Genomic DNA, 16489 nt, shown 5'->3' with positions numbered 1-16489 from the left:
ACCCCACAGAAATACAAAGAATTTTTAGAGAATACTATGAAAACCTATATGCTAACAAACTGGAAAACCTAGGAGAAATGGACAACTTCCTAGAAAAATACAACCTTCCAAGACTGACCCAGAAAGAAACAGAAAATCTAAACAGACCAATTACCAGCAACAAAATTGAATCGGTAATAAAAAAACTACCCAAGAACAAAACTCCCGGGCCAGATGGATTTCCCTCGGAATTTTACCAGACATACAGAAAAGACATAATACCCATTCTCCTTAATGTTTTCCAAACAATAGAAGAGAAGGGAATACTCCCAAACTCATTCTATGAAGCCAACATCACCCTATTACCAAAACTAGGCAAAGAGCCCACCAAAAAATAAAACTATAGACCAATATCCCTGATGAACCTAGAAGCAAAAATACTTAACAAAATTTTGAGAAACCGAATTCAAAAATACATCAAAAGGATCATACATCATGACCAAGTGGGATTCATCCCAGAGATGCAAGGATGGTACAACATTAGAAAATCCATCAATGTCATCCAGCACATGAACAAAAAGAAAGACAAAAAAACCACATGATCATCTCCATAGATGCTGAAAATGCATTCAAGAAAATTCAACATCCATTCATGATAAAAACTCTCAACAAAATGGGCATAGAGGGCAAGTACCTCAACATAATAAAGGCCATGTATGACAAACCCACAGCCAACATCATACTGAACAGTGAGAAGCTGAAAGCTTTCCTTCTGAGATCGGGAACAAGACAGGGATGCCCACTCTCCCCACTGTTATTCAACATAGTACTGGAGGTCCTAGCCACAGCAATCAGACAAAACAAAGAAATACAAGGAATCCAGATTGGTAAAGAAGAAGTTAAATTGTCACTATTTGCTGAAGACATGATATTGTACATAAAAAAACCTAAAGACTCCACTCCAAAATTACTAGAACTAATATCATAACTCAGGAAAGTTGCAGGACACAAAATTAAGACACAGAAATCTATGGCTTTCCTATACACTAACAATGAACTAAGAAAGAGAAGTCAGGAAAACAATTCCATTCACAATAGCATCAGATAGTATAAAATACCTAGGAATAAACGTAACCAAGGAAGTGAAAGACCTATACCCTGAAAACTATAAGACACTCTTATGAGAAATTAAAGAGGTCACTAACAAATGTAAACTCATCCCATGCTCCTGGCTAAGATGAATTAATATTGACAAAATGGCCATCCTGCCCAAAACAATATACAAATTTGATGCAATCCCTATCAAATTACCAACAGCGTTCTTCAATGAACTGGATCAAATAGTTCAAAAATTCATATGGAACCACAAAAGACCCTGAATAGCCAAAGCAGTCCTTAGATGGAAGAATAAAACATGGGTTATCTTGCTTCCCATCTTGGAGCTCCACTATAATGCGACAGTAATCAAGACAATTTGGTACTGGCACAAGAACAGATGCACAGGCCAGTGGAACAGAATAGAGAGTCCAGATATAAACCCAAGCATATATGAACAATTAATATACACTAAAGGAGCCATGGACATACAATGGGTAAATGACAGCCTCTTCAAAAGCTGGTGTTGGAAAAACTGTAAAGCTACATGTAAGAGAATGAAACTGGATCATTCTCTAACCCCATACATAAAAGTAAATTCAAAATGGATCAAAGACTTGAATTAAAGTCATGAAACCATAAAACTCTTAGGAAAAAACATAGCCAAAAATCTCTTGGCCATAAACATGAGCAACTTCTTCATGAACATAACTCCCCGGGCAAGGGTAAGAAAAGTAAAAATGAACAAGTGGAACTATATCAAGCTGAAAAGCTTCTGTACAGCAAAGGACACCATCAGTAGAACAAAAATGCACCCTACAGTTTGGGAGAATATATTCATAAATGACACATCTGATAAAGGGTTGACATCCAAAATATATAAAGAGATCACCCACCTCCACAAAAAAAAAATGCAAATAATCCAATTAAAAACTGGGCACAGGATCTGAACACACACTTCTTCAAGAAGAAATTCAGATGGCTAACAGACACATTAATAGATGCTCCACATCAATAATCATGAGAAAAATGCGAATTAAAACCACAATGAGATATCACCTCACACCAGTAAGTATTGCCACCATCCAAAAGACAAACAACAGCAAATGTTGGTGAGGTTGTGGAGAAAGGGGAACCCTCCTACAATGCTGGTGAGAATGTAAATTAGTTCAACCATTGTTTAAAGAAATATGGGGGTTCCTCAAAAAGCTCAAAATAGAAATACCATTTGACCCAGAAATTCCACTCCTAGGAATTTACCCTAAGAATACATCTTCCCCTTTTGAAAACAACATATGCACCCCCATGTTTATTGCAGCACTATTTACAATAGCCAAGCAATGGAAGCCACCTAAGTTCCATCAGTAGGTGAATGGATAAAGAAGATGTGGTACATATACACAGTGGACTATTATTCAGCCTTTAGAAGAAAACATTTCCTACCATTTGCAACAACATGGATGGAGCTGGAGGGTATTATGCTCAGTGAAATAAGCCAGGCAGAAAAAGACAAGTATCCAATCATTTCACTCATCTGTGGAGTATAAGAACAAATAAAAAAACTTAAGAAATAAAATTGTAGCAGACTCACAGAACCCAAGAATGGACTAACAGTTACCAAAGGGGAAGGGACTGGGGAGGATGGGTGGTAAGTGAAGGATAAGGGGAAAAGAAATGGGCATTACTATTAGCAAAGATAATGTAGGGGGGTTACAGGGAGGGTTGTACAACACAGAGAAGACAAGGAGTGATTCTACAGCATCTTACTATGGTGATGGACAGTGACTGTAATGGTTTATGTGGTTTGGACTTGGTGATTGGGGAAGTCTAGTAAACATAATGTTCCTCATGCGATTGTAGACTAATGATACAAAAAATATACGTTGCCCATTCTATTGTCTATTGAGTAATTGTTACGTTGTTTGCTGTGCTTACCTGTCTCTCCTAGCTGAACTCAAGTCTCCACCTGCATTTCCAAAGTACCTCTCTGTGATGTTTAACTGTATGGAAGTATAAGCACAAGCCATTATAACCCTATCATAAACCAGAAGATGATGCCCCCTAAAATGAAATATTCAGACAGTTATCTACGTTATTAAATCCTCACCTCAACTACTGATAAGTAAAATATTCAACACAGCCATCAAGGTCAGCAAACTGCTTTTTTCCTGCAGTTGACAAAGCACCCCCAGCTCCCTCCTCCCCTCCTCCAGGCTCCTCTTTTGCCCTGCACATACCAAATTGCCACATATCAATATAAATTGCTCCCCTTGCTTGTGCTCAGGGCTCAGACCTTGGGAGATTACTCCCCTCTGAGCCCGTTGGTGTAAAATAAAACCTCAACACTCCAAGACCTCCTAAAATGATTTCAAGTATGAAACATAGCAATTTGACATTTATCTACATTATTAAATCTTCACCTCAACTACTGTAATTACTATCTGTCAATATACAAAGATGATACAGATACACTGACTGTTTTTTAAGTGTTGCAATTTCTCAGTCTTTGCCTTTTGTAGTATTTCTTAACCTCTTAAGAAATGTTTAATTCTTCTGAGGTCATTAAAATTTTTTGCATATTGGCTTCTGAAATATTTAATCACTTTGACTTTTCTGTTTAACACTTTGGTATATTAGAATTATTTTTGTTTAGAAAGCAAGATATTATTTATCAGGTTCAATTCCTTTTTCAGAGCTTTTTTATTGTGATAAAATATACATAACAAAAACTTTTACCACTGCAGTTATTTAAGTGTGTGATTCCATGGCAACAAAAACAGTCACAATTTTGTATGCACCTGCACCAACCACTTCCTGAACAGAAACTCTGTATCCATGAAATAACAGCTTCCTATTTCATTCCAACATCAGAGTTTTTCAAAGGAACTCAATGCTTTGACTTAAGTTCAGTGTAGTTGACTTGAGACTTCTGACCTCCAGGACTGCAAGAAAATACATTATGCTGTTTTCAGCTACTGAGCTTTTTGTGATGTTACAATGACAATACGAAATTAGAATGGACACAAGTCTCAGTTCAGGCTATGATAGAAATAATGTGTTCTGGATGTCACCCTTGGAAAGATTATGTCTGCATTGCAAAGAAACCCAGGGAGAGGCAGTCAGTTTTCTATTTCCGGTTATTGTGTCTGCTGTCTGTTTATTGCCCTGCATTGTTTCAGGGCTGTCAGAGGAACAGCCTTAGGTAGCAGCCAACAGGTGGTGCTGTTAAATACAGTCCTACAGTTCTGTGCCTGGACCTACCCAATCTCTGAAGTTTTTTTAGGAAAGATGAAAACTCTTTGTATCATTTGACGCTGTTAGAGTTGAGACTTTTGCCTCCTCACAGCCAAAGGCATGCATCCCCATGAACACAGATGAAGGATCTCAAAAGCATAGATAAATATACCAATTTTACGGGTAAGGAAACTGAACTCAACTGTTGAAATAAATTGTTAAAGGCCCTGTAGATATGGATCAACAGAGATAGGATTTAAACTCAGCTGGTATGGTTTCAAAATTCTCACCCCTCACCATTTGATCTCTGGAATTGTGAATTCAAAGAAATTGGTCAGGCTTTTTGGATCACTTATTATTTATTTCTGTCATATTTCAGCAGTAGAAGCTCAGAGCAGTAGGGGCAAATCAATGGAAAGATATTCTGGACGTGAGTTTCCTCAAAGCCCCCATCATGTCCTTGTTCCTTAGACTGTAGATGAATGGGTTCATCATTGGGGTAAACACTGTGTACATTACTGATACTATTGCACTCTTTCTAGAGGAGTGAGTAGCTGAAGAACTAAGGTATACCCCAAAACCTGTCCCATAGAACAAAGAAACAACTAATAAGTGTGACCCACAGACGGAAAATGCCTTATACCTTCCACCACCTGATTGGATTTTCAAGATGGAGAAGACAATTCGAGTGTAAGAGAAAATGATTCCTGAGAGGGGAACAACACCCCCAAGGCTGGTCACTATATACACCAGGATGTTATTGATGAGAATATCAGAGCAGGCAAGTTTGAGAACATGAGCAAGTTCACAGAAAAATTGGGGAATTTCTGGTTCTGTACAGAAAGACAGCCTCAGGACCATCAAAGTGTGGAGCAGGGCATCCAAAACACTAATAAGGAGGGATATCAGAACAAGAAGCCCACAGAGTTTGGGGTGCATGATGACATTGTACCTGAGTGGGTGGCAGATGGCCACAAACCGATCAAAGGCCATCATCATCAGAATTTCATTCTCCAGTCCAACAAAAGTCAGTACAAAGCATATCTGTGTGAGGCAGCCTGTGTAGCTGATGGATTTGTTCTGGGTCTTGATGTTCACCAGCATCTTTGGGGTGGTGGTGGAGGTGAAGCAGATGTCCACAAAGGACAGATTGCAGAGGAAGAAGTACATGGGTGTGTGGAGGTGGGAGTCAGAACTGATGGCCAGGATAATCAGCAGGTTCCCCAGGATGGTGACCAGGTACATGAACAGGAACATTCCAAAGAGGAGGGGCTGCATTTCTGGATCATTGCTGAATCCCAGAAGGAGGAATTCTGTAGCAACTGAGATGTTTTCCAATGTCATGTTGTTGATGAGTCTGAGAGAAAAGATGGACATGATAAGAAAACAAGACCAGAGAAACTTCGTTAAACTTACCTGTATTTTAAAACTAACTCAGATGCAGACTGTGTCTGCTGCTTCCCTGACTCCCCTCTCCCTGCCTCTTCTTTTCTTGCTTTGTTTTCCCTTCAAACTTCCAACCACACTATCCCCTGTCTCAAGTTCTAATTTTCCATCTATCCTGTGTCAAGAAGGGGTACTTGGAAAAAAAGAGGAAGGAAACATTGACCTCTCTCTTAAGATGCCTCCAAGAAAATAATTATTCCACGATAATGTTACTGAGTCTATATTCTGGAATACAGTTTGGGACATACAGCCCATAGGCAAAACCCTGCCTACTGCTTATTTTTATGAATAAAGGTTTATGGGAGGACAGCCAATCACTTATGTATTGTCCATGACTGGTTTTGTGCTATAACACTCAAGTTGAGTACATGTGACAGAGGCAATACGACCCACAAAACCTAAAATGTTTGCTTTTTTGCTCTTTACAAAAATAAATCTGCCTGTCTATAGTCTAGAAGCCTGATTAGATTTATCTCATTTTTGGCAAGCATCCTTAAATACTTTCACAAGAAAGCATATACTGTCTGTCTGTCTGTCTGTCTGTCTTACTGCTTATAACAACTATTGCCTGGTTCCATCATGCATGAGGAGTTACAAAATGCTGAAGTTCTAATTAATTTTTTCTTCTCAATTACCTGAAACACTCCCATAAAGAGGAACTTCCACTAATCAAATTGGTGGTCACACTGAGGTTGAGTTTTTATGAGAAAGGCAGAAGACATCTTGATTCCTGTATTCATCATTTTTTGAAATAATACTTTGGATTTCAGCATTATCCAAAAATGAACACTGTCATCACAAAATTCTGGATTTTAAATGCATTTGATAGATTTCAATTCATTGTAGTTATCATTCACATTGATTCTCAGTTCACCCCATTTGGCCAGCCAATGCTTCCTTAACTTGACTCCTGAGTTCTGAAATGAACCTAGAAGTCTCCTATCTCCCTGAACTCTGGCATGAAAGATGTTTTATGACCAGCAATGCTTTTAACATCTTCAGCTTGCATTCTCTTAATGTGCATTTGCTAAAACCAAAACTGTGTATAACTTCAGGACTTGAAGTCATATTAAGACAATGCTTCCAGGTCAAATGGAAGCTTGTATGAACCTGCCATGAGTCAGACATGTGTGCATATGTAATTGATTTTAACAGACACTGGGAAAGGTTCTGTTCTACAGAGTCCCTCAGGGATCCAGGCTGATGGAGCCCCACAGTCCTGTAATTGTTCCATTTGGAGCATGTGGTCTTACTGGTCATGAATGTGATGGATTTAAATTGTGTCCACAAATTCTTGGATACCTTCTCTTAATGAAAGAGAAAGATAAATATGTCTTTATTTTTTGAAGGCTAAAACATCCCTCTCTGAAGCTTCTTTGTTTCTACAACAGGAAGTCAAGAGAGAGTGATAGAAACGAGGTCTTAAGCAAATTTTTTAAAATAATTTTTAACTATGTCATCCTCGGAATTTTAGAAAGTATCTCTTTATTATCCAACTGACATCTAGGCCACTGAACAATCAAGTCCAGAGAATGGCTGCTAGAAAAATAAAAGCAAATAGAAGCAAATATATCTGAAGAATACTACTTTCAGGGTAATGTGACTTAAAATAATAAATGCAAAAGGGTTGGCATAGTACACACAAATAGTAAAACTTCATTACTTTTTGTTCACCTTTACATTTGGGAGAGAAAAATAAGACACTCCATCTTAGAAGTTCCTCAACTCTTCTTCACTGGTAATTTCTAAAATAAACACACATGGTCTTTTCTGCTTAACAATAATTGACCACATGAATGGAAGATTTAAAAAAGGAGAAGAGAGAAGAGAGGAAGGGGAATAATTAATTGCAAAAATATTCATCTGTTAATGGAAGCCCTTTGTTAGTCTTTGCAACTGGAGTAATGATCTAGATTGATCTTTATGCCCTTGTTTGTTTCCTTCGTACATACACTTTGGTGCCTTTCTCTCCCATCATTTTTCATTTCTTTTTACAATTTCTGAGAGTGAAAATTAATCCATCTTCATTCGGCAGCATAGATCTCTCCCTCTATTTTAATTTGTCTTAAATAAAGACAAATTATTTTTTAATAAATAAAGCAATGTAGATCTGGAAGCCCCAAACTCTTCCTGCATGTCTTTCAGTTATATCATAGATAATATAAAAAATATATTGTTTCCTTAAGAGTGCTCATCACAAGAAAAAATTTTTAACTATGTGGCACTGATGGTTATTAATGAAATTTAATCTGATCATCATTTCCAATATATATATTTATCAAATCATTTGTGGCACACTTAAAACTAGTAAGATGATGTATGTCAGTAGTATCTCAATTAAAAAAGATAAAAAGTCAGGAACAAAGAAAGATAGGATGAAAGACAGACAGACTAATAGGAAGAAAGACAGACAGGAGGAAGAAAGAAAGGAAGGGGGGAAAGAAAATATGTTAAGAGTATAGATCAGACCCTTCCTATTTGAGCCACTTCAGTCCCTGGTTCAGGTGAGGAGCGCTTTGTGGACTAACTCAGCACCAGCTACAGACCTCTTCTACACCCTCTGACTTATCCAGATTCCTGAGAAATTGATCCTGGATCCCCCACAAGAGGTAGTAAAGGATTAGCATATGCTCAAAGGAATTTCTGTAATGGTGTCTCAGTCAAACATAGAATCACAACACTTGAGCAGTTGAATGGTATGGTGAACCCACATAATCCAAGCCTTTTGCTTCACAAATTGAGAACCTGAGCAGACAGCTGGCTCTTTTCCTGGAGGAAGACAAGTCATCATAAAAACAGCACCCATCTAGACATAAGGCTTGAACCCAGATGCTGTGTTGTTCCATCACAAATCCCCCAATGGTGACATGGCTCTGTGACATGGAAAGATCCCTGAATCTCTGAACATATTGTTTTCTCAATTTTATAATGGGGGCTATTTTTTTAAATGTACAGTGGTGTTGTATGGATGAGGAATTAATAGATAAACAGTATAATGCAATGCTCAGTATGTGGGGTGTTGCAACAAATTTCCCTATTATTTTTGCTTTTAGCTGTAAGCAAGTCTTGATGCCTTGTCCCAAGAATTATGTCTCTGGGCTGCGAATAGAGGGATGTGCTCAATTTCCATCTGGGGGACTCTTCTATAATGAAGAGGAGGAAGGGAATAACCTAAATAAACATCAGTACAGGAATAGATCACAAGTTATGGCATATCCGTGCTATACCATGCTATTTTAATATACCTTAACTCTTGTAATACTATTGCATCATCTTTAATTTTTAAAATGTGCACCAGATAAGCTTAAAATATTCAAAATTCAAATATTTACATTTGTCCTGGAAGCATAAACTGAAATATTATTACAGAAAAACAATTTATACAATAATAGTATAGCATAGTAAGATGTATGTAAATATAAATAGTCCTTAAAATAATTAACTTCTGCTTATTTTTACATTTTTGGTTATATGTCAAGCATCCCAGAAAGCATGCAATGACAAAGGGGGGCTTAAATCCACCAGTAGTTGTTCTTTTAAGTTTGTTTTCATTTTTTAATAAATAAAACAATGCAGATCTTGAAGCCCTAGCCTCTTCCTGCACATCTCAATACTTTCCTTTCCTCCTTAGCAGTAGCCATGACCCTGACCTTCACATGTATCATTCTCCTGGATTATTTTATATGATTCATGGTGTATCCATAAATATCCTATGCTATGTAAGGTACTAAATCATACGTTCATATTTGTTAGGTATGTTACCATATTTTATATTCAATTCAACAACTTGTTTTGGACTTAACACTCTATCTCCTATTTTTATCAATATAGGCACAAGCAGGTCTGGTTTATTAATTCTTAGATATAGTCTCCTATCAATGGGATTTGGGTTTTTTCTATATCTCAGAAGTATTTATGGAGACATATTCACACATACTGATACTAAGTGTGGTGAATGCCCACCAACTTCCACAGAGTGGTGGAAGTATTTATAATAAACAATAAAGATTTGTCCAGAATGATATACAGTTATCCTTGTCTTAAGACAAAGGAAGGCTTTTCTCTGTGGAATTCAGATGTCTAAGATTCAGTTTAAAATAATACTAAGGACTCCCTATATAATGATTCACTATTTTAAAAAGGTGTCTGAAGCTAATATGGAAAAAGAGCAACATTAATTCTGGAAGATGATTCCATTGTTGTTTATTTTACTGTGTACAGTGTTGTTCTGATGGCATAAGATATTTCATACTTTATTTGGGTGTTCTCAAAGGAAGACTGGAAAGGTAGACAAATGGATCTTAATCCCATCTCCCAGAGTCCCCAACTCTGAGTAACAGACAACCTTGAATTCTACTGTAACAATGAAATCTGGAACCTGATAAGGAAAAATTGAGAACCAAACTCACTCCACCCCAGTCTCCCTCATCATCCAAAAGAAATGAAGGAAACCACATAATTATAGAATACCTATCTGATCTTTGAAGGGGCTAATTCAAGTTCAAGTGGGAAAAGAGTCCCTGGAATTTAAAAGGACAAGTGGGAACCAGAAATAATGAAAGCTTATTGCAAATTGGATAAAAGAGGGAAAGTAAATGTATCAAGAAAAGGGTCAAAACTAATTTGGAATCTTTTAACTTAATACCACTGATGTTTATCTTACCTCTTAGATGTTCTCCAGCAGCTGATTTTTTAAAAATTGTTTAATGTCTCATAGAATTTATTGGGACACTTGATCACCTCGGAGCCATCAGTGAGTAATTCCTCTGGATATCAAGGTTGGAGATGGAAAATCTGTCCCCAGGAAGAGCAGATGAACCAAGAAATTCAACTGGGCTCCTGGGCAAGAGGGAGCATATGAGAGAGAGACTCAGGTGTGCCATTAGCCAACCTGAGCAAGGCTCTTACCTGGAGGGGTCACAGGTAGAGACCTACAGTCTCTGTGGCCTGGGGGATCAATTTCCAAAGCTCCTCATTATCCAAATGTCATTTCTTTCCCTAGCCATTATGGGAACTGATGGGCTTCTCCTTAGGCCTATTCCCAGCTTTCAGTGAGTCAAAGATCATTACTGAAGGACTAGACAACCACGTGGTATAAGTCTCCACAGGCACAGAGACTCAGATGCAGACTATATCATTGGATCCTCTCTATAAAGTCACTCTAAGAAAAATTTCTCCTTTCTTAATCAAAATTCCTTCATGGATGAAGTTAGTTCTGTTACAAGGAAGAGGTAGCAAATAAACCAATTTACTAGTAACGTTGTTAAGCTTTTAAAGGTTGCTTGTAATGTAGACATCAAACCAGCTCTCTTAAAGAGGTCACCCCCCAAAAAAAAACTGTAAAGGAAACAATTGATAAATTGGATGTTTATTATTGGGGAACTCTGACGGATATACAGGAACTCTCTGGAATATTTTTCAACTTTTCTGTAAGTGAAAAGTATTTTTTTAAATTTTTAAAAAATTTCAATCAAGATATGGTACTATTCCATACTCATCAAAGTGACCAAAATGGAAAACAATGTAAAATATTGGCAAATGGCAGAAATGTATATGGGTGCAATTAATTTGTAATATTGTTTGATAGTATTGAATTAATGTGACTGTATGTATTCCTGATGACCCAGAAATTTCACTACCCAACAATAATATGTGTAACTGTGAACCAAAAACCACATAAAAGAATGTTCATGGCAGAACTGTTTGTAAAATACCTTAGTTAAAAACAACCCAAATATCCAAAACAGTTAAGTAAACTGTGCATATTCATGCAATGCACAACTATGCAGCTATGAGGATAAACTCCTGTTAAATGAGAACATAGACAAATCCAGCAAATATAATGTTGAGCAGAAGAAGCCTGGCACAGATAAAACAATTATCAGGTATAAAAGTGCATACAACTCTGAAAATATGGTAAAAACTATTGCATGTTATACATCAAAATGGTGAACTTTATGGTATGTAAATATATCTAAATAAAGCAGTGATAAATGCATATGATTCCCTACACACATTCTGATGGTGGAAATCAAGTTGATCAGTGTCTTAGGGGGCAATGAATGATTCTTGTAGGCTGATAATATTCCATTTCCTGACCCATGTGTGTAGTAATTAATATAGATGTGTTCTACCTTGTAAAAAATTTATGGGTTTGTACACTTTAGTATATAAATATTGAATGCAAGCAAGAGAATGTGTTGTAAAATGTACAGGAGGACTTCACGATCCACAATGCTGGTGGAAAAATTCATTACAGACTTCATGTCAGGAAATGGTAGGTTAGGAGAGATGAATTATATATGTGTATATGGATGATCTAAGGACACACGTAAAAGTTTCTACAAATGAGTAGGTATCTACTAAATGCACATCACTCTACCAGAGAACTATTCAAAAATGTTTCCCTATACAAGAGTGTATTTGAAAAAACGTATTTGTCATGAGTAATGTAGGTTAGTAAATGCAGTTAAATGATAACAAAAAAACAGCCATCTTCCTACCACCATGACCACCACAGCACAAACACACCCATACACACACACACACACACACACACACACACACCGAAAACACGGTGGCTTAAAACAGGTGTTTATTTTTCCCAGGTAACAATTTGGGAAGGTAATAAATTTTTCCTTTAGCACTGAGTGTTCACATATCTCCTAAGGAATGATGAATGAATAAAGGATTTTTCAAGGTCATTGCATAACTTAGATTTCTACCAGATACATACTATGCAGAGGCTTTCTCACATTCTTTGCATCCAGTTTTTATTTTCAGTTAACTTTGCTTACATGTCTGAAAGTTTAGCAGCTCCCTGAAAGTATTCTACATGGATGCATCATTAAAAATTTTACCCAGCATGAGTTCTGCCATGCCAAAGGGATATGAGTTTAACTGAAATCTTGCCCACAGACTTTGCACATTTAGAGGGCTTTTTAAATACATATTCTTGTGTGCAAAATAAGATGACACCTTACTCTGAAAGTTTTCCAACACTGATTACACTCATACAGTTCTCACCAATGTGATTTCTCATGTATATTGTAAGGGACACATGCCTCCTAAAGTCTTTTCCACATTTACTACACTTGAAGGGGTTAGTTCCCTGGGCATGAGGTTTCTTATGTCTCTTATTAGATAAGACTCCAAGGAAGACTCCCGCATTCCTTACACTTGTATTGTTTCATTCTCATGTGAACTTTCCTGTGCAAAATGAGGAAAGATTTCACTCTGTAAGCTTTCCAACATTCATTGCACATAAAGTGTTTTTCTCTAGTGTGAATTCTCACATGTTCCTCAAGGCAGAAGTGATCCCTGAAAGCTCTCCCACAATCATTGCACTTTTATGGTTTCTCTCCAGTATGAACTTTCTTGTGCACCATAATATTAAAGCTCACTCAAAAAGTCCTCCCAGAAATTGCTGTAGGAGGCTCAAGATGGCGGCATGAGTAGGGCAGTAGAAATCTCCTCCCAAAACCGTATATATTTTTGAAATACAACAAATACAACTACGCCTAACAGAGAGACCAGAAGATACAGTACAGCAGCCAGGCTACATCTACATCTGCATGAATGCAGCATCTGACAAAAAGGGTAAGATACAAAGCCGTGACCCGGCAGGACCTGAACACTCCCCCCAACCCAGCTCTCGAGTGGGAGGAAAAGAGTCAGAGTGGGGAGGGAGTGGAAGCACAGGACTGCTAAATAACCAGCCCCAGTAATCTGCACTGGGAGCACAGACACACATTGTATGGTGTACTGGATTATTAGAGAAACAGAAAGTAAAATCTGCGAGCGGGTCCCCACAACAAACTCCCCTGGGACAAAACAAAGCAGGTGCTTTCTGAAAGTCTTAAAGGGACAGGGGCTTAACAGCTGGATGGAATCATTCTGGCACACTAAGCCCAGCAGGCTGGGAATCCTAAGGAACTTTAGGCGCCCTAACCCCTTGGGAAGGAACACAGCTATGAAGCCCCTCATGGTGATAAGCAGCTTGCAAATCGCTCCCCCTGCTGGAACTGCCCTGACACAGCATTGGAGCAGCCAGAGAGTGGCCCTGCCCACAGTAACAACCCAGAGTCTCCTCCAAGTTCACAGCAAACCGGCACAGACCCAGAGGATGCCGCTGGCATGTTGCTGCCTGACATAGACAGAGGAACCTAGGGAAAGGCTCAAAGGGGCTCCAATCTCATAGGAGAATATATCCGGCATGTCTGCCACTCCCCCCAGAGCTTTGGGCTATTCAGAGGGTTGCACCACCCACAGCAGCTCAGAAGATAAAGCCAGAGGCTGATCCTAGACTGTGGGTAACCAACACAGGCAGCAGAGAAAGGCAAGGCAACCAGCAAGTAGCAAGGGACTTTGATCTCCCAGCTGACACATGAGACACCTGCCTACAAACACCTTGATCACAGTGAAAAGGCTGAAGAATCTGCTCCAGTCAAGAATCACTCAGACAACCCCAGAGAGAGGGCCTGGGGAGATAAATATAACCAATCTTCCTGAAAAAGAATTCAAAATAAAGGTAAAAGCCATGCTGATGGACCTGCAGAGAAACATATAAGAACTAAGGGATGAAGTAAGGAAGGAGATTACAGAAATGAAGCAACCTCTGAAAGGACTTAAGAGCAGATGGATAAGGTGCAAGAGACTGTTAATGGAATAGAAATCAGAGAACAGGAATACAGAGAAGCTGAGGAAGAGAGAGATAAAAGGATCTCCAGGAATGAAAGAAAGAACTGTGTGACCAATCCAAACGGAACAGTATTTGTATTATAGGGGTAAGAGAAGAAGAAGAGAGAGAAAAAGGGGTAGAAAGTTCCTTTGAAGAAATAATTGCTGAAAACTTCCCCAAACTGGGGGAGGAATTAGTCTCTCAGACAATGAAAGCCCACAGAACTCCCAACAAAAGGGACCCAAAGAGGACATCACCAAGATATATAATTATTAAAATGGCAAAGATAAAAGACATGGTCAGAGTATTAAAATCAGTCAGAGAGAGAAAAAACATCACCTACAAAGGAAAACCCATCAGACTATCATCAGACTTCTCAACAGGAACCTTACAGGCCAGAGAGAATGGCATGATATATTTAATGCAATGTAACTGAAGGTCCTTGAACCAAGGATACTGTATCCAGCAGGATTATCATTTAAATATGAAGGAGGGATTAAACAATTCACAGAGAACCAAAGGTTGAGGGAATTGGCCTCCCACAAACCAGGTCTACATGATATTTTAAAAGGAATGCTCTAGATGGAAGGACTCCTAAGGCTTTATAGATGTCACCAGAGAAAATAAAACCACACCAAAGAAAGCAGACCAAGCAAATACTAAATAAAAGCAAAAAATAAAATCAACTATTCACAAAAGCAGTCAAAAGAAACACAAAATATTACCGAATAAAACACCTAACATATAAGGAATGGAGGAGGAAGAGTAAGAAGGGAGAGAAATAAAGAATCATCACAATGTGTATACAATATCTTATAAAAGAGTTAAGTTAGATGGTTAGATAGTAAAGAAGCTACCCTTGGACCTCTGGTAACCATGTATCCAAAGCATGCAATGGCAATAAATACATATGTTTCGATAATCATCATAAATGTAAATGGACTGAATGCACCAATAAAAAGACACAGAGTAATAGAATGGGTAAAAAAAGCAAGACCATCTATATGCTCCTTACAAGACACTCACCTCAAACCCAAGACATACACAGATAGGGATTGAAGGGATGGAAAAAGATATTTCATGCAAACAATACAGAGAAAAAAAGTAGGTGTTGCAGTACTTGTAACACACAAATTAGAATTCAAAACAAAGAAAGTAAGAAGAGATAAAGAAGGACATTACATATGATAAAGGGGGCAGTCCAACAAGAGGATATAACCATTAGAAATATATATAGACCCAATACAAGACCACTGACATATGTGAAACAAATATTAACAGAATTAAAGGAGGAAATAGAATGCAATGCATTCTTTCTTGGAGACTTCAACACACCACTCGCTCCAAAGGACAGATCCACCAGACAGAAAATAAGTAAGGACTCAGAGGCACTGTAAAACACATTAGAACAGAAGGATCTAACACATATCTACAGAACTCTACACCCAAAAGCAGCAGAATACACATTCTTCTCAAGTGAAAATGGAACATTTTCGAGAAAAGACTACATACTATGCCACAAGAAGATACTCAATAAATTTAAAAAGATTGAAATTCTACCAACCAACTTCTCAGACAACAAAGGTAAAAAAAGATATAAATTGTACAAAGAAAACAAAAAGGCACTCAAACATATGGAGGCTTAACAACATGCTCCTAAATAATCAATGGATCAATGAACAAGTTAAAACAGAGATCAAGCAGTATTTGGAGACAAGTGACATAAACAACACAAAGTCCCACGTTATGTGGGATGCGACAAAGGCAGTTCTAAGAGGAAAGTATAAAGCAATCCAGTACTATTTAAAGAAGGAAGAACAATCCCAGATGAATAGTCTAAATTCACTATTATTGAAACTGGAAAAAGAAAAAATGAGGCACAAAGTCAGCAGAAGGAGGGTCATAATAAATATCAGAGAATAAATAAATAAAATTGAGAAGACAAAAACAATAGGAAAAATCAATGAAACCAAGAGCTGGTTCCTTGAGAGAATAAACAAAATATATAAACCCCTAGCCAGACTTATTAAGAGAAAATGAGAATCTACATACATA

At 37.8% G+C, this 16489-nt stretch overlaps 1 protein-coding gene across 1 annotated transcript; it reads right to left on the bottom strand.

Annotated features, from left to right (window-relative positions):
- Positions 1-4716: 4716 nt before the first annotated feature.
- Positions 4717-5652, bottom strand: LOC130679921 (olfactory receptor 7G3-like). Its single transcript, XM_057489520.1, has one exon. The coding sequence runs from the start codon at positions 5650-5652 to the stop codon at positions 4717-4719; it is 936 nt and encodes a 311-aa protein (XP_057345503.1).
- Between the last annotated feature and the right edge of the window lie 10837 nt (positions 5653-16489).

The sequence above is a fragment of the Manis pentadactyla genome, chromosome 12, assembly GCF_030020395.1.
Source record: "Manis pentadactyla isolate mManPen7 chromosome 12, mManPen7.hap1, whole genome shotgun sequence".
NCBI classification, from domain to species: Eukaryota; Metazoa; Chordata; class Mammalia; order Pholidota; family Manidae; genus Manis; species Manis pentadactyla.
Note: the sequence above shows the minus strand (reverse complement) of the source record. Positions and strands in the feature narration are given on the sequence as shown.

Coding starts and splice junctions, on each gene's coding strand:
- LOC130679921 (XM_057489520.1), bottom strand. CDS start 5,652: ATGACATTGGAAAACATCTCAGTTGCTACAGAATTCCTCCTTCTGGGA.